The following is an 18,911-nucleotide window of genomic DNA, read 5'->3' as shown; positions in this document are numbered from 1 at the left end:
ATTCAAAATGTCCTTGCAAAAAATGTGAAATTGTCTATTTAAAGCTTTTCAGTGGAACAATTTCAAATCTGTTTTTTTCTCTCACGTGTTTCCGTGTGGCCTGACGCTGATGAGCAAATGGAAACAGAACGGTTCAAAGCCTTTTTAATCAAACTGTGATTAATCCATTTTATTTTTTTTACATCACAGCCATTTAAATTTTTTTGGATCACCTGATTTTTTTTCTCTTAATAAATTGATTTTATGGGAATCATGGAAGTCCTCTCCATTTGGCACCAGAGCGCTGGGGATCTGCTCGTCTTCCAGAGTGTGAAGCTGGAGGGAAAACGTTCCCCAGGGTTCCCCCCCCCCCCCTGCTCTGAAGCATGTCTCAGGAGAAGCTGGAGCATTAAGCTCGTCTGCATGGAGGACTATAGGTGTCAGGCAGTTAGCTGAACACGCTTCTCTACTATGGTCTGGAGCCTCAGTTGCTATCCAAACACAAATAAACAGAGGGGAACATTGGAGTTAATGACAGAGGAGGGGGTCGGAGGCGTGTCGGAGGGCGGGCTGTGCGCTCAAGACTCCCGAAGCCCTAAAAAGTGAAGAACCGCACACTTCCAGCCCCAGCTCCGGACGGAACTCCCACGCCGCTGCTGTCTGTCCCGCAGACCTCTCCGTGTCTCTCTGCAGCGTTTCACAACTTGTCACTCCTCTGCAAAAGTCCGAGGCTTCAGAGCTGGCCGCATGGCGACATGAAAGTTTCATGGACTTGGATCCTGGAAAGGTTTTAGCGCTTTATTGGAGCTCGTCGCCTGTGTAGTTTCTGTGGATTACTGACACACCGCAGGACCTTTGGCGGCTTTTTATTGGGGTAAGATCCTGTTTGGCAGAGTACATGTCAGTCCTGCAGAGGGAAGGGAACCAGCCTCTCTCAGATCACTATTTTATTGCTGAGAAAATCTAAACGCTGCTGACCACACGAATCCGAGCCAAACTGTGTGGGCCAGTCCTTTGTGACGGGAAAATCACAAAATGTGCAAGGTTGAATGGTTAGAGCTCACTCACGATTTCCTCATTAATTTTACTCTGCAGCCAAATAAAACAAACAAGAAGTCAGTAAAGATACATTCCGTATCTTTCTAAATAATGATACCACTAATAATCAAATGTGGTCGGTGCTGTCAAAGTGTAAATGAGGTCCAAAGGTGAGCAGAGAAGCGGCTGAGCGCAGCGCTGCAGATGACCAAAGAGCAAGTGCTTTCGCGGCCATTCCTGCTGCACCTGTGCAGGAAAAGCTCCCGCCGGCCCGCTGCGCTGGAGCAGCATGCGCCCCACTACTTCAAAGTTCTGTCCAGCAGAACCAACGACCCGGTTACAACAGTTAAGGCGCCTTTTCAAATTCTCCTCTTCAAAATCCCAGTGACACAAACTGGAAGATTGTTTCAGATTTAAAACAAAAATGATCTGCTAGAAGATTTCCGTGACTCCATGCCCTGATGGAGTGGGACCGCCGTGGTTCTGCTGGGTGACCGCCAGACCCACTTTCACCAGCTGGAGCTCTGGGCTTTTCCATAGCCTGCCATGCGTAAAACCACGGATCCAGAATTCAACAGTCCAGGTCTGTTTATCTCAAATAGGGACAGATAGTTTTCCCTTTTATTGCAGCCAAATATAGTTTAATTGAAAGGCTGGCCTATAAATCCCCAGAGGTTCAAATTCTTAGATGAAGTCCATCGTGTATAAAAATAAATAAACTTCTTCATGTGGAAGAAATCGACTCTAAAAGAACTCGAGTGGTGAATAAAACGAGCCACAAACACACCTGAGTCTTGTGGTTAGGAGTCCTCTTTTCATGGAGTGTGTGGCTCCTGCTTTATCGCCGCAGGAGTTGAACCAGCAAATGTCTCGTTTAGCAGAACAACTGTTTGCGTCGTGAAACATTTCCTCCGAAGCGCCTCCTGTAATGACTGCGCGCGTTTCACAGCCCATCAGCCGGTGTGATCTGAAAGGACACTGCGGTGTCAGCCAGCGCCATGTGAAATGTTATTACAGCCACTCCACATAATTAGCCGATGGTTTCGATGAGTGATTTATTTTGGTAGCATTGTTCTGAGGCTGCACCCCCACTTCCTTTCTGAAAATATTCTGTTTTGTAATAACAAATCAAATTATATCCTGGTCAACAGTGTTCCTGCTGTTCATAACAGAAGATTTGGTTTTAAATTTGTGGTTCAGGGGGAGATATTTGTAGTTTTTGTGAAAGTCTTGTAAGCAGATGAAAATTACTTGTGACATTAAACTGTTAGAGTGATCTGTACATGAAGGCCTTGTTTTTGCTCATAACAGCCCAGTTTGAACTTGACTTTAACACACAACCTTATTTTTTCTGTCTTTTCCTCTCATAGCTCAGGGCTTCCAGTGTTTCTTCTGCAGAGGACTGAGCCGACATGGGGAGCAAGGCCCTGCACGCTCCGATCCCCCTGCACCCTGCTCTTCAGCTCACAAACTACTCCTTCCTGCAGGCCGTCAACACTTTCCCCGCTGACCAGCTGCAGGGACTGTACGGCCTCAGCGCGGTGCAAACCATGCACATGAACCACTGGACTCTGGGCTATCCGCACATGCAAGGACTGAGATCCACAATCACGGCAGCCGCACAAGGCCTGGTTGACCCCAGGATTCCTTTCCCGGCTTTACCCTTCACAGCCGCGCAGCTCTTTCACCCAAAACAAGCCGGCGTGACGCACGGAGTCCCGTCGCTGCACAAGGACAGGCCTAGATTTGACTTTGCCAACCTGGCTCTGGCTGCGACTCAGGAGGACCCGCCGAAGGCTTCAGACCTGGCAAAGTTGGCATCGGGACTTGGAGGAACCATATCCGAGTTGAGCAAGCTGTCCCCGGACAGAAAACCCACGCGGGGCAGGCTCCCGTCCAAGACAAAAAAGGAATTTATTTGCAAGTTTTGCGGCAGACATTTCACCAAATCCTACAACCTGCTCATCCACGAGAGGACCCACACAGACGAGAGGCCCTACACCTGTGATATTTGCCACAAGGCATTCAGGAGGCAAGACCATCTCAGAGACCACCGGTGAGTCACGCTCCGGCCCCGCGCATTCCTGCCTCAGTGCAGGGGCCAGAGCTCAAATGAAATCATTGTTGTACCATCATGGCAGCGTGGGCGGATACTGATTGTCATTTATTGTCAACAGATATATCCACTCCAAGGAAAAACCTTTCAAATGTCAAGAATGTGGGAAAGGATTCTGTCAGTCTCGAACACTAGCCGTCCACAGAACGTTACACATGCAGGTGAGCTCATTAAATCTGCATCCGTTCAATGTTCTGAATTATCAGCTGCGTGGATGGGGATAATAATGAAAAGAAATTCTGTTTATCGTCGGTTTGAAGCAGAAAGTGGGTTGTGAAGTAATACAATGTGCAAATCAGGGGATTTTGAGATGAATGAAAGATACATCTGTTAGATATTCTATACAATTGAAGGGAATAATCCTTTGCTTGCTTTAAATCTAAACAGGAATCTCCACACAAATGCCCCACATGCGGAAGAACCTTTAATCAAAGAAGTAACCTGAAAACTCACCTTCTCACCCATACAGACATCAAGCCCTACAGCTGTGGCCGCTGCGGAAAGGTGTTTCGGCGCAACTGTGACTTGCGACGGCACAGTTTGACGCACAGCCCACACCAGGACTACTAGCCTGGACAAACTAAAAAATAAAAACGGACTAATGGATGGACAAAGCAGCGACTTTTGTGCTTTTAGAGACTGCAAATCAGGACACGTTTACCGGCACATTTAAGCGGGGGATTTGGTTGCACCTCATGTGGAACGCAAGCGGAGCCGCGTCCTGATCCAGCTTCCTCCCCGCTTGTAAATAACTATATCATGTACAGAACGTTGTTGTTTTTGTATTATTTTTTCCCCTGTCATTGAAATGATAAAAGTGTCAAAACAAACATAAAGTAAAAGTATGTCAAATTGTATTTAGAAATAAATATCATCACAGTATTCGCAGTCCTTCTGTTTTCATTTCATTCCCCCTCTGCAAGAGGAAGAAGCGTTCGGGACAGCAGAACAGCTGCAAACTAGTTCGAGTGTTCACCATTACGTCTGTGCGCAAACGCAGCGCCAGCGGCGCAGGAGAGCCGATAGGCTGCCAGGTCAGCAGGTGTCCTGCGTGCGTGCGTAAAGGGAGCTGCAGGTAACACCGCGGGACATCCAGACGAGGGAGAGCTTATAGGACATGATGGTCATGTTAAAAAAAGCAAAAAACCTCTGGAATTCTTTCTGTTATTTGTTTTTTTTTTTCCTTTTTGGAAATTTGTGAAGTCATTTGGAAGCTGCACGCGCAACCAGCAGGGTGAATCCAGATAAATAATTAAATAGGTGCATTGGTAAAATCGTAAAGATCATGACTTTACTGCGAACCCAATATTGCAGAAAACGCTCTTTAACAGACAACCTGAACAAATAAGCTTTATCACCGCCAGTTAGATACTGAGCTTTTCGAAAAAATCACGGACAAGCTATCAGTTATTGCACCTTCCTGTTTTGATTGATTTTTAAAAACTTTACCAGATACTTTTCTAATTTTTTAAACGTAACAGTAATTTAAATTTATTTTCTAGAGTTTAATTTTTGGCTTTACAATGAATTCCAATGAAAACGCGGAGATAGGCTTGTTCCCATAAACTGGGTTTCAGCTGGACCACAGCAAACAGAATGAACTTAGAATTCCATGTAGAACTTTTCTTTTCTTTTTTTCTTCTTAAAAATATATTTTATATTTTATAATGTTATCAGTCGAACAGGAGAACGAAAGGCTGCCTCGGTGTCCATGCAGCTCTGCTCCAGTGTTTCATGGCCTTTAAACGCAGCAGAAGGATCAGCATTTGCGGGCTCTTTTACTAAATCTTCACCATGACGGGTCAAATAACTGCTATTTGTTTCTGATGCTCACAAATCCAGTCTGGCCCAAATGGTTGAAATAATAGCAGAACAATTAAAACAGCGCTAAAAGCTCCTGTGAGGCCATAAACTAACAGAGAAGCAAAGAAAATGTCCAACAATTTTTATCAGAGGAGGAAATGAACTATTTCGAGTTGTCTCATCTTCTTCAGTTTTTGTTTCTTTGTTGATTGATAAAGACAGCTAAAATGTGTCATATAAAAGTCTCAGTAAAACAATAATAATAAAAACAATCATAACGCGGAAATAATCTTTAAAAGCAGTTGTACTAAAGCCAAAGAGAAAAGGGTAATTTCAAAAAAGCAGGAGCAAAACGTATAAAGCAGGAGGCAAAAACTACAATAATGTTGAATTTCTTCAAATATAGTTAAATAAAACAGATTTAGTCAAATATCACAATTTCACATTAACTTCCAGTGCTCAATTATTCACCCAAAATGAGTCCAAATAAAATGCCACGACTATACTACTACTACTACTACTACTACTACTACTACGATTACTACTATTGTTATTATTATTATTATTATTATTATTATTATTATTATTATTATTATTATTATTATGTTGTGTTGTTGTGTTATTAAGCATTGCTTTAACACTGAGGTGGAATTTTCATTGCGCACCTGTTGGAACAACTGCCGGTGTTGGTGAAGGGAAGGAGCGTGACGCGGACGGCCTGTCCAGCTCCTTTTCTGCCTTTTGTCACCATCTGTGCGTTCTAGAGGACAACCTGGGCCGGAACTGACCTCAGAACTGACTCGGTGCGGGTTCTCAGAGCTCGCGCTCTGTCGCACGGGAGCGCGGCTGGCATGCAGCCGACTAAGGCGCATGTGTCCCGAACCTGGAACGCAACTGTCGTCGGTGGCGCTGACTGAATGAAGGCCATTGAGATGAAAGAAGATTGGGCTATTTAAAAAAAAAGGGTGTTATAAAAAGTAAATTAAAATGAAAACGAAAACACAATATGTTTGTGACAAAAGCTTCTTTTCCCAGAATGCCAGAAGGGTGTGTGCTAATAATAATAATAATAATAATAATAATAATAATTAATAATAATAATAATAATAATAATAATAATAATAATAATAATAATAATAATAATAATAATAATAATAATAATAATAGAAAAAAAGAAAGGAAAAAAAAACATGATGGTTGGAGTACATTCTTCTTACCTGGAAATATTTTTAATGTTATTAATATTTATGTTGCTTTGTTGTCAGTGTTGCGATGTGGGGTCAACTATACTTGGGCTTTATTTAGATTTATTTTCTTTACTCTAAGTAACACCCCAAACATTTCAGTGAGTATTATTTTCAATAGCCTTTTAAAAATGTAAAAAAAAAATGTAAAAGAAAAAGTAAAAATTTAAAAAATCAAAAATGTATCCCTCCGTTCGCCATAGGTACATCAAAGATCATTCATAACATACTAAAAATATTGACATTAAATCACCTGCTAAGCGACACCCAACATATTCACTAACATTACTTAACTTTGCTTTAATTTCCTAGCCAACACGATGATCAATGTTCGAAATACAAATTTCCAACGGCCCTGAAACGCAACACCAGTCCTACGGAAGCCGTAAAGGTTTCTGCCTATGACGTTTCGGCTACAACAGATGAAGGATGTGGCTGACGTTTGATAGCGGGATTAAAATGGTTTGTTAAACAACCAAAATCAAGACAGATCCACGGATTGTGGTCGGGGACTAGAGTAAGGAGGACTTACGTATTTTTGTCTTCTTCGGATGGAGTTTTAGGAAGACTCCTTTCGGATGTAGGTTAGCCTCTAGCCTAGCGTCACATTTCTGCTAGCAGCTAGACTTTTAGATAACAACACTACGTAAGAGTACAATTTTAGTTCAAATTTGTCATTATACTGCGAAATAAATTTCTATTAAACGTCATTTGTGTCTTAGCTTTGGTAACATTCACTGAGAATAAAGCCATTTTGGTTAACAAACTGTTAAGGAGTCAAGTAAGTAAACTGCTGCTAGCCAGAGAGCAGAAATAAACATACTCTGGTCTTGTCAGTTTGTTGTTTTTAAACTTATTCTAATGTTTCAGGCACTGGTTTAAATGAAATTTCGCTACATGACATGCTGTTAAAATTTAAAGTGAAAAAAGCACTTTTAAGCTGCCACTTTATTCGGGCAGAACAGCAGCAACGGCACAGGACAGGTGTAAACCATTGATTCCAGTTTCTTTCTGAGGAGGACGGCTTTGCTGCAGCTAACCTTTCCGTGCTACTATAATAACCTTTGTCTAGAAAATGCATACAATTGGTGAGAGTCACCCAATGGATAGAGCTTGACATTGGGTTGTTGACAGGTGAGAAGATGTTGGAGTCATACGTCACCCCGCTCCTGATGAGCTATGTGAACAAGTACATCAAGAACCTGAAGCCTTCTGACCTGCAGCTGTCTCTATGGGGGGGCGACGTGGTTCTCAGCAAATTGGACCTGAAGCTGGATGTACTGGAACAGGTACTGCATGATTAATGATAATGGCGTTTTGTGTACACGAAGAATGAACATTATGATGGTAACTTTAGTTGTTTTTACTGCTAAACAGATGAAAGGAGGATTATACCTGTTTTTACAGTCACCATTGACTGTGTATAAGTGACCTCTCCCCCCTGCTGTTCCAAACAGGAAGTACTTGCTGGCTCCAAGAAGCCAAAATTGAACAAACAATTCTATCTGGTAAATGTCCGGATTTTATTAACAAAATATTATATTCGTAAAACTATATTTTGCAAAAAAACTCTAAATTTCTTTGAATGAATTGCTCAAATTAAACATTATGTTAACACTATGTCTCTCAGCACCAACAGAACAGGAATTTAAACCCATCATCTGCTTCAGCTTTACAGCTTAATGTTACTTTTGATTTTGTTGTTGTTTTTTATTTTCGTAACCCCCCTGGCAGTCCATAGAAAAACTGATGTACAGTATATTGTTCTTTACAGTATGTCATGTTCTGAATAAAGTAAAATTAAAATAAAGGAGGCCACAATCCCATAGAATTCTTCAGAAAAATGAACAGCTATTACTCAGAGATTATATTTGTTACAATATTTGTTGGAGTATTTTCCTGGGACCCTCCCCCAGGAAAATATTGAAAGTTAGGGCCTTAATGTGCGTTTTCCAGGCATCTGGAGCAGTATTTCAGATACTTATTTAAAGCGGTAGAGAATGGGGGTTTACTACTTCACTTCTACCATATCGCTGTCGACAAGTATGATTTCCCCCAAACATTTTCCCTCTGACTGCTTATCAGAATGGCAATAAAAGTTCTGACGTGGTCTGGCCTTTTGACTGATCAGCTGCTTTAACATCCTAGAAGAACATGTAAACAAAACCGCATAACAAAGCATTTCCTAGAACTCACAGGCAGAGGGAGTGGTGAATAAAAGTTTACTCTTAGCCGCGACTACAAAAAAAAAATAGGCAAGAGAGCCCGTCTGACTTATTCAACAAAATAATTAGAATTATGTTCAATCAATAACAATCTTTTTAAAAAATTCACAGTTACACCAAAAAGACAGTGCAGAGATATATAAACAGAAATGTAACCAAATCTAAGAACCTTACTCAGATTTCTGCACCAATAACCGCATCAATAACAACTAGAAAGAAGAAAGCGCTATCGCCTAAAGGCGGCACAACAATGACCTTTCTCTGTGATGCCAACGGCTGATGTCAAGGACGATTGCAGCCTCGCTTATGTTTCGACCAATCGACCTAGCAATGGCCCTTTGCCGTTTACCAAAACCAAAATGACTGCTTCCAAGAAGTAAACAAGGACAGAAAATTTCTAAAAGTGAACATGACTTTATTATTACTACATTATCCAGGGATAATTTGCTGCGAGATAGTAAATGAAACTTTTGTTCGTCATCAAAAAGTAGCCGGTGACTCCTTCACTGGTGGCTACTTTTGAGGCCCCTGCATTCAGTTCCTATTCCAATTCCTATTTCTACCTGAATGTATTCTCATGGATCCCACATTCCTGTGTTCATCCTCTCATGTTCTAATAAACGCAGCTATTTGTTGAGTCTCTGGAACCACTAGTGGGACGTCCAAACGGCCTTGTGTGGGTCACTTAAAGGAACTTACCAGCTTTTGTCAAATTGAACACAGATCTTTCTCGATAAAAATAAAGAGGTTCAAAGGCATAATGACGTTATGCTATTCTTTTGTTTAATGTTCTCAGTGGAAAGTACACTGTGTGCAGATTTAATATGATCGTGTCTGGACCTGTTCGTTAATGTTGATCATTTCATGAAGTAGCTGAACAGTAAGCCCTGATAAGTGCTTCCAACATCCTCTTGATTGGATGGAGTAGACGCGGTGCCGCCACACTTCAGCACAGTTGTGGTTAGTGAGCCTTATTCTAGGGCTTTGTTAACTAAGTGTCAGAACCTACAAAATGTGCACTTTTAGCAGGTGCAAATGTGGTTTACAGCGAAGTATGAGTTGTCTGTCAAAGCATCTTTGACTCTGCATCTTCAAGGTGATGCTACAGGAGATTCAGCGCTGTTGGCAAACCTTTTAGACTTTTTGAAAGTTTAGTTGAACACTTCATTTTTACATTTTGCTGTTAGAACTGTGATTGGTTAGATGCTCAATTTTGTGAGTTTTTCTTTTTCTTCAAGGTTCACTTTGTTGCTTGAGGCTGTGCTCTATCTGAAAATGAATGGGATTAAATCTAAGAGGGCATGAGATGGTTGTTCTGCCGTCATAGCATCCACAAAAATTTGATGCTTAAACCTCCGAATGTTTAACAGTTTACCTGTTAAAAGCGAAGAGTATCACAGTAGATGTTTGTCTTAAACAGTTCAAAAAAATGTTATTAAGTTTAGCTAAATACTCGATCAGTATAAAAAAAGTGCTTCTAAAAGAAAAAACAAGGTCTGCTAATCGATTCCTGCATAGATTCTGCCTAATTTTAGACATCATTCCTGCATTATGGCTGCAGTACAGCACTTCAAATTGCTTTAGTGCTCTTAAGGCAGTTTTTCTACTTTTTTGGGCCAATTAAAAAAAAAAACAGCAAATTTTGTTCTGCATACAGCAACAGTTGTAATTTCTATTATGAATCAATCTGACACAATAAAAAACTAACTAGATACACATTTTTAGTAGAATATATTCTGGCAGACAAAACTCTATTATAGTGAATGAGCCACCAATAGAACAACTATTTCATTTGAAGCTCAGCTGACACTTGAAATGACAACCTGACCCATCAGTTGATCTCATGAAAGTCAAGGATCTGTGGATTCTGTTTGGTCAATGACACAGAGAAAGGCTCTGCGCTCCAGTCTTTAAACACAAGATGATAGTAAGTCAGCAACAAGTAATCACAATACTAACAACAAACTATCATCATGACGGCTGCTCTCCAAGATAGAGATGAAAAAAGGAAGGTGAATGAAGAGGCAGACATGGAGAAAAGTAAGAAGAAGATGAACTGTCCACAGCTGACTTATCTGAAATGTCAGATTCCGAAGATATGGAAAAACAGAAATAAAGGAAGTCAGAGGCAGGCTTAGTTGTCAAGACATCAATTAGCAAGAAGCAACTCTGCATGACCAATATTTCTTTAAAATACCACAAACTGTTTCCTATAACCATAACTATTTCCCTAAACTCAAAACTCAATGTATATGTATAAAAAAAGAGCTCAAAAGTAGTTTTGAACGCTTAGGCAGTTGCTTTTAACTGGACTTGTTTTAGATGAACAGTTATACCAGTTATAAATAAATAACAGTTATAAAAAAATCTTAGCACTCATGACATGTCTTGCAGCTTGTGGTACTTTTCTTACAGTTCCTAGCCTAAAATGAGAATTTGTCTCAGCTTTAACTTGTTTTTATAAATTAATTTAGATGAAAGCCGTTTACAGTTTATTTTGCCTCACCTCTTGTGTACAAACTGCTCCAAGTGTCTGAGATTGATCAAGTGATTTGGTTTCTTAGCATGAAACCAGCTCTCTGTAACTACAGAGGGTTTGGACATCCTGTTTTTTTTGGGTAAATGTTTGCCAGAGAAAGCGCCTTCCTCTAAGATCATATTTTCAGGTGAGACACAACACTCAAGTTTAAAAAAACCAACAAAAACAGAAGTAGAATCCATTAAAGATGATGCACCTGTGAGACTGTGGAGGAGTGCAAACCTGGTTATTGTGAAGAAGTCTGGAATTGGATTTGGTCTTTACACCAGCATTTGCTTTCCTTTTATGGTTACTAAACAGTAGATTTTTTTTGTGGTGTTTTGGGGATACTATGTGACATAGATTACTAGATTACAGATATTTCAATAACACCCTCATTTCTGTTTTTTATGTTAAGCTCACATCCACCTGTGATGTTTAAAATGTTTATAATTCTTTGACTTATCTTTTAACTTTTTGTTTCTGCATAGGAATTGAAGCTACCCTTTACATTCATGAGTGGCCATATCCATGAGCTGCGAATCCATGTACCTTGGACCAAACTGGGGTCAGAGTCTGTCGTAATAACCATCAACACCATGGAGTGCATCCTGAAGCTGAGAGATGGAGCCCAGGTTCGTTCTTGATGCATTACTTTTAATTGATGAGGCCGAACCGAATGTATATCCAATGCAATGGACACCTAACACTTGGACTTTATTGTAGTTATTGACATTGAATCCAACAAAATGACACTTTTGCTCCCATAATTTGCTTGTGTACATCTATGAACATCTTTGTAAGATGGTTAACATGTTTTTTAAACACTTCAGTGCTGTGAGTCTGAAAGATAAACTTCTGTTTTCAGTTTATGAGGAAAGAAAAGCCCTACCCTTCAAACTTTTGCTAAAATGTGTTATGTTATACAAAAAATATAGATACATAGTAATACAATAGAAGTTAGATTTACCAGGCATAACATACCTGAAGGTTATTCTCTTGGCAAAGAAAGTAAATGTATCAGTACATTTAAAATGATCTGAAATTTGACTTTAAGGACTGTCTTATTTCAACTGTTTTTTTGCTTTAACCGTTTGAGTTAGTGGCTTCTTTCATCTAACATAACTCAAACTCCATACAATGAGTATGTCCCTGTCCCAAATAATAATAAATTATTAACAATGTTATAATTCTAGACAAAGAAAACATGCAGGAATGCTGTAAAACAATCCAAAAATATGGATTTAGGAAGAAAAAAAACACTTCCACAGTGTCAAGAATAAAAAATAAAGAATAAACATGGAAAAAGATTGGTATAATGGTCTGTACATCGTTGGGCTAAAGCATGAATTGTTAACATGGGAGTCAATGGGACATTGTTCTGCTTTGAAGCCAGCCTCCACTGGTTATTTGAGGAACTGCAATATTTGGTATTACCCAGGTTTGCTTTGGATCCAAGAATGGAAGGTTGTAGGGCTTAGTTGGAAAATCTTTTTTAAATCACCATGTATTTTTAGAAATTATAAAGTTAAATTACTACAATTAAAGAGAATTAGATACTTTTCTATCTATCAGGTTTGTTGACTATTTTCACATTTAGAATATGAATTTAAAATTTTCTTTCATTAGCCAACAGCTAATCCTTTATCAAACTTTGATTAATATAAGAAAGTCAGAATTGGGTAACTGCAAAGGGAGGTGAAAAACTGGATGAGAAATGTCAGCCTATTTAAATTTTTTTGTATTAATTTTACTTACAAATGTTTACTTTTTCTTTGACATGTTTCTGGGACCTTCTTTCTTTTTGGTAGTTATATTCTTACTTTATTTTTACCACCCACGCAGTGAAAAAAAAATTGAAAGTGTAGCTCACTACTGGCCCTTTATAAAGAAAGGTTGAAGTTTCGAGGCCAGATGGCCCAGAAGAAACACATTTCAGGGGAAGGCAATTATAGCTAATTATATAGACTGCAGCAAAAAGATTTGTAACACATGAGCTTGAGCTCCCCAGAACTAATGGTAAATATCATGCAGGTGGCTACTGCTCATGCGATCAGGTTTCTTGTTCAGTGGAAATTTAAACTCATTTTTTATGCTTCATACACAGCTTAGGGTCATGTACCAATACCAGCTCTGATGTAGTCTCAAAACAACCATTTGTTACAGATGTTTTCTGAGGGGCTTTCAGTTTAGAAAAGATTTTTGGGGAATTGCAAATGACATTTGGACAAATTATTCAGTGATATATGCACCCAAGAGACATCATTTGGTGTAAAGCCAAACTCACAAGAGAAGTCCTTTTAGCATGTGGAATTCAAATGAATGCACTATACTTATCCTCTCTTTTATGGAAGACTATATTACAACTATTTCTGTTAATAACAACAAAAGTTATTGATGAATGTCTACCTTCTTCGTACTTCTCTTGAGACTACATAATATGTTACAATGCATGACAGGCTTTGCTGAAATTATCAGATTTTAACAAAATGCAGGAAGGTGCCTAATTTCTCATAGGTTTATGTAACAAATTGGCAATAATAGTTCTCCTTGGAGCCTTCATATGTTTGGCTCGATGCCCCAAAAGATACTTAGAACAAGCGAAGAAAATCCTTCATTTTAAGTTTCTAGTGTTTCTAGAAAAGACAGAAACTTTGTGGCTTGCCTCACACAGCCAAAGTGTGGAAATGATAAATGATATCATTAATATGGTTTGTTTTCATAATTACAGTTAAAGGCTGAGTGCTGGCCTGTAAAAACATCCGCACATCTATTGAAGTTCATTAAGGGCTCTGTAATTTGACCGGAATTATTTGGACCTTTCGACGTTCACGTTTCCCCTTGAGAGGAACTGGGTACTATTGAGGATATTCAGATTGCCCAATAGAGCCCATCTGCAAAGCACCAAGAGCAGTTTACAATTATAGTTTCCAGCTAATGTGGAAATTTGGGCATTTAGCAGCAGTTGGAGATTACAACTCCTACTGACAGTGTAATTGCTTAAAATAAGCTCTAATAAGGATTGCACTGGAACACGTATGTTGAGGAAAAGATGTTTTCCACTTTATAATTTTATTTTTACAAACTGGGGCCCATTTGCAAACATTTATACTATTTTGCTCTCAAAGTAAGATGTTTTTTCTAGTTATCTTAAACAAATCATTTCTCATTTAAAATCGGTTACTGTTCAATTTAAATAATTAGGATATATTTTTGTTGAAAAATGATGTACAGATTTAACTATTATAGCACAGCTTCCTATTTCATAAAGTTAAAAGCTTTATGTAAAACCCAGTGTACCACGAGACATACTAAAAAAAGCTTCTGCTTAGTTATAAACTTTTTTTTAACTTATCAGCAAATATCTTAACAAATTCAACAACATATTGAAGCAAAGTTTTCATCAAGCCGCTTGGATTACTCAGATTAGATAAGGATCTGTGAAGCCATGCAGAGATTTAACATATCATGGATATTTTATATGAAGTAGTGTTGATGGAGTGCAAAAGAGGTAACTTTTGAAGGTACAAATAATACACCCATGTGAGTTTTCTAAAACACATAGACATCTTTGCTAAAATCTGGCATAAAAATATTTCCACCTTTCTTTCCATTAAATGCTGTTGACAGTTATACTCGCAGGATGTACATTGCAAACCTTATTAAAATACTAAGACAATTATAGTGTAAAGATTTAGTATCCACTCAGTAAAAAAAAGTATTTCACTGATGTTCAAACCGGATTCATCATCCAGTCAAGAAGACATTGTATATTATTGACACGTTGAATACCAGGTCTGGGTTTAAAAATATAATTGAGCCTTGTGATGGACTGAAAAACTGTCAGGGTGAACCCCACCCATCCATAGTTGGGGAGACTCCAGCAACCTTTTAACTCTGACCGGTAATGAAGCGGGTTTAGAAAATGGATGAAGTGGTCTTAAAGACAAATCATGTTTCAGTGAGTTTTAAATGCAAGAAATCAGAATTTTAATCATTAAAGTTTTACCATTATTCATTTTATGTCACATGAGAAGTGTTTTAGATAACCAAATTAAATGGGTTTAGAATGGAATAAGAAAAACGAATGGATAGAAAAAAAATCACTAAAAATCACTAATCAGAATTGAATTTTGAACTTTCAAATCCAAAGAACTGATTCACCAATTTCAAAGTGAGGTACCAGAGAGTGGGGCTGCAAATCAGAAGCATAAAGGAAGTAGATGTGACCTGAACAAGGAATTTTAAAAACTGTAACATTTCTGTCATGTTAGTGGAATGAAACGTAACAGACCCAGTAGCTAGCAACCTGGAAAGATCATGGACACCAGAATGGAAGATAGTTAGTTTTATTGTCCAGGTGAAAACTAGTGAACAGGAATGGAGTTCTGTGGCTGTTGAACTGTAGCAAACTGGGAAGATGAATTTGCTAACGTGTCTTGAGGTGATGGGAGAGAGAGCAAGACCAAGGAGAGGAGGAAGGAGATGGAGGAAGTGTTGGTGTTTAGTCTATGGATGGAGTGAGCCGGAGCTGCTTGTCCTGTTGGTGTGGTAACGACAGCATGGCGTGGAGATGTGCGTGGCTGTAAGTTGTCCTTGAGTAGGACCAGACTGTGGCTGTGATGTGTTGGACCTAGGTTTGCACATATGGTAGTAGATCCTAAAGACAAGGAGGTAGCCATGAGTACACAGAAAACTTGATGTAGGTTAGACAAAACTTCATGAACTTTAAGATTAACAAGAGTACGAGGCAAAGTACTGCACTAGAGAAGCCAAATGAACTGGTGGTGAATGCTGGAGCAGGCACGGCCTAAATAGAGGTCCAGAGAAGCAGAGGTGATGAGATGAGTGTCGACTGCTGAGTCCTATCACCCCTCTACTCTTGACCTCATTACAGTTGATTGAAGGTTGGGTTTCTCGTTTTCAAAGCGTCCTCGTGCAAAACACTGAAAATGAAGTTGTTCCTAGTGCAGTGTTTCCATCAATGTATGAATGGGTCTTAAATAATATGGTAAAATGCTATTTTAGTTGACACAAATTACCATCACGAGCATCGTTTTTTCCCTTGTTGTGTTGGTAGCATACTGTATTTTAATTTTTATTCAACGTTCATTATGCTTGCAAATGTATCCACTCTATAAACTATTCTTTGTATTTTAAGTGTAACAGCAGAGTGCGGTGCTTTGTAATGTTACTGAAAGGTGTAACTGCAAACTTTTATGTAATTTTTTTTAGATGATAGACATTTTTTTATCCATTTCTATAACTTGATCAATTTCCCAGATATTTAAAATTAGGTGTGACCAGCGAAGGCGAAGAGGGAAGGCTAGACTGCAGTTACAGTAGATCATAACACTTTTAAACACTTTTTTATGAGGCAATGATAAGGGCTTAGGTTTAATGAGGAGCGCCTTTCTGGTTTTGGCTCAGCTCGCTGCTTGATCTGGGAAGTTTTATAGTCACTGAGTGCATGTGCCACTGATGTGGAGGTTCAGACTGATGCATTGCCTCAAGATGATTTGGGGAGGTGCCTTTTGAGTCTTGTTGGTTTGGCATATGATACTTTCTTCTGTCAGATTCTTTCCAAGCTATATTTAGGGCTTTACACCACCAAACCTCATTACTTTTAAATGATGGGTAATTCATGTGAATTGGGAAACCCCCATTCTAAAGGCTTGGAAACAACTTTCAGTTGTTATACTGATAGTTCTGCATCCAACTAGGCAAAAACATGTAGTTCTGACTATGTTCTAGCTTCGAAAGCATTTAAAAGCAGTGCTGGAGTCTCTGTCTGCCTGTCTCTGTTTCATCTGAATGCATCACAAAAAGTAAAGAAATTTGTATTTGGTCAATCCCATAAGAATAACATTTTAAATACTACTGCCTGTTAACTATTGGTGTTTATTTAACTTTAATTTGAATCGAAAAAGGGAACCTAAGTAATGCAGTGGCAGTGGCTCAGGCGGTTGAGCGGGTTGTCCAATGATCGAAGGGTCGGCGGTTCAATCCCCGCTCCCTCCAGCCAGCTGTCGTTGTGTCCTTGGGCAAGACACTTCACCCTACTTGCCTCCAGTGTTGCTCCACTGGCGTGTGCATGTGTATGAATGATCCCGGTGATGGTCAGAGGGGCCGTAGGCGCGATATGGCAGCCACGCCTCTGTCAGTCTGCCCCAGGGCGGCTGTGGCTACAACCGTAGCTTACCGTCACCAAGTATGAGTGAGGAGTGAATGAATAATGGACACACTGTAAGCGCTTTGAGCGTCTGGAAAAGCGCAGATAAATCTTATCCATTATGTATTGAAGAACCATTCAAATCTACAACAGTGTGATATGTCCTCCTCATGCTGGTCACCAGCTCGTTCACATCCTGCTGTGAGTTCATGCCAGTCTTTAACCAGTTTTGGTTAATAGGGTTTATTGGTCATTTTGGCATAAACAGGATGTCCTAAAAGGTTCTACATAAGGGTTAAATGGAATTGAGGTTAGTTTTTGTTTGGATATTAAAATGCTGGTATAATCAATAATTATCAGGTTTCCATGTTCCATTCTCAGTTATAATTATAATATTGACGTAAATGTAAAATATGCAACAACAGAAGTTTTATGGTGCACGACACCTACACCAAAAAAGGTCAGTGCTCAACTCCGTAACAGCAGAGCTGTCATCGGTGACAACAAATAATGCACGTTCTTTGAACTACTCTAACTTTTTGACTGTTTACGCAATGAACGTAATTCTAATGGAGTTTAACGAAAAGTAAAGCAGCTTTGCGCTAATATGCAACAGTTTACGTTAGTAAAGTTTTGCATATCAGCTGATGTATGTTGATTGTGTAAACACTTCAGTATTGTAAAAGGTTGCATTTCATCGCAAATCTGCTTTTCTCCGCTTCAGAATCTGTTGGAATTTTGTTAATTGTATAAATTACTGAAGAGTTATAGTAGTTTAAAGAATCTCAGCACTGGAGCTTAAGCTCTTGTGTTAAAGGGTAAAATAAGAAGTTTCTATTAACTGGTCCAGAAATAGGATACTGATTGTTATAAAAAAAAAAAAAACAGTTGGGAGTTTTAAACGTCATAATTTATGTAGTAAACTTGAGTTTATGTTGCGTTTACTTGTAGGAACAAGTGATTCATGATTTGAAAAGTTAGATGATGAATTACAACAGATTGAGCTACATTTAAACTATTAAGTATTAAAGCCTTGGAAGAATTTATTCTCACAACTGACCAAAAGATTGAACACAAAGTTTTTTTTTTAAGCATTTATATATTTAAACGATCAAATGCAAGTACAAGTTTAAAACTGAAAGAATATGTTCCTTCTTCTTAAATGACTGCACCACAGATAAAATGAAACTGACTGTGGGGAGAGATAATTGTTTTGCAGTTAGTGTTAATAGTAGGTACACATTTATCATTCCGTTTATAAGATGACTAGAACAATTTTGTAGGGGTTGTTATGCAATGCAAATTACTCAAATGACAATATGGATTAACAAATTTGCTTGGCAATCCCTTAAGAAAAATGGCTTGAACAAATGAACATTTTGTCGTTTGTCTACATCCATGTGTCTTAAAGCATGGTGGCCCATTCCACCTAATTGCTTGGCTTTCCAGTTTCATTAAAAGCGTCTGGAGAAGGCCAAGTGCAGATGGGCCATTCATGGAAGATTCTTGTACTTAACCACTATTTTTTTGTGAACCAGCCAAGGCTGAACAACGCCTAGCTTTGTCTTTGAGGTCTGAGTGTCTAGTAGGATGAGGTTACTTTACCTCCTCAGACAGTCCTCAGGCACAGGAAAGAGGCTTGAGGAAAAATTTATCCCAGTGGCTTCCTGCATTCAACAAGTCAAGTGGTGATCAATACACTCGGAGCAGGATGCGGCTGTTCCAGTTTAATCCCTGCTCTCAGGCCATCCGGATTTCTCCAGCCTTTTTATTGCTTGCTAGGTGCTCGATATCATGTGTTGCGATTAGATTGCCT

General features: G+C 39.1%; 2 protein-coding genes across 5 annotated transcripts in view; both read left to right on the top strand.

Moving 5' to 3' along the window:
- The first annotated feature begins 576 nt into the window (after nt 1–576).
- osr2 (odd-skipped related transciption factor 2) lies at nt 577–4,015 on the top strand. Of its 2 annotated transcripts, none has more exons than XM_004077620.4 (4): nt 577–853; nt 2,388–3,073; nt 3,195–3,294; nt 3,521–4,015. In XM_004077620.4, the coding sequence occupies exons 2-4, from the start codon at nt 2,430–2,432 to the stop codon at nt 3,701–3,703; spliced, it is 927 nt and encodes a 308-aa protein (XP_004077668.1). In that variant the 5' UTR covers nt 577–853; nt 2,388–2,429; the 3' UTR covers nt 3,704–4,015. The 2 variants fall into 2 exon arrangements, with proteins under 2 accessions (XP_004077668.1, XP_011483193.1); XM_011484891.3 differs by having other exon boundaries at nt 580–853; nt 3,603–4,015.
- Nucleotides 4,016–6,571: 2,556 nt separating this feature from the next.
- Nucleotides 6,572–18,911, top strand: part of vps13b (vacuolar protein sorting 13 homolog B) — a 318,686-nt gene continuing 306,346 nt past the window's right edge. For all 3 annotated transcript variants that reach the window (XR_002874967.1, XM_023964361.1, XM_023964362.1), the window contains exons 1-3: nt 6,572–6,697; nt 7,315–7,469; nt 11,415–11,558. Coding sequence is in view for 2 of the 3 variants with exons in the window: in XM_023964361.1 (XP_023820129.1) it covers nt 7,323–7,469; nt 11,415–11,558 (291 nt within the window). In the remaining variant the exon portion in view is untranslated. The remainder of the gene's footprint in view (nt 6,698–7,314; nt 7,470–11,414; nt 11,559–18,911) is intronic.

Source organism: Oryzias latipes, chromosome 16 (assembly GCF_002234675.1).
Source record: "Oryzias latipes chromosome 16, ASM223467v1".
Lineage (NCBI taxonomy): Eukaryota > Metazoa > Chordata > Actinopteri > Beloniformes > Adrianichthyidae > Oryzias > Oryzias latipes.
This window is presented reverse-complemented; position numbering and strand designations above follow the sequence as displayed.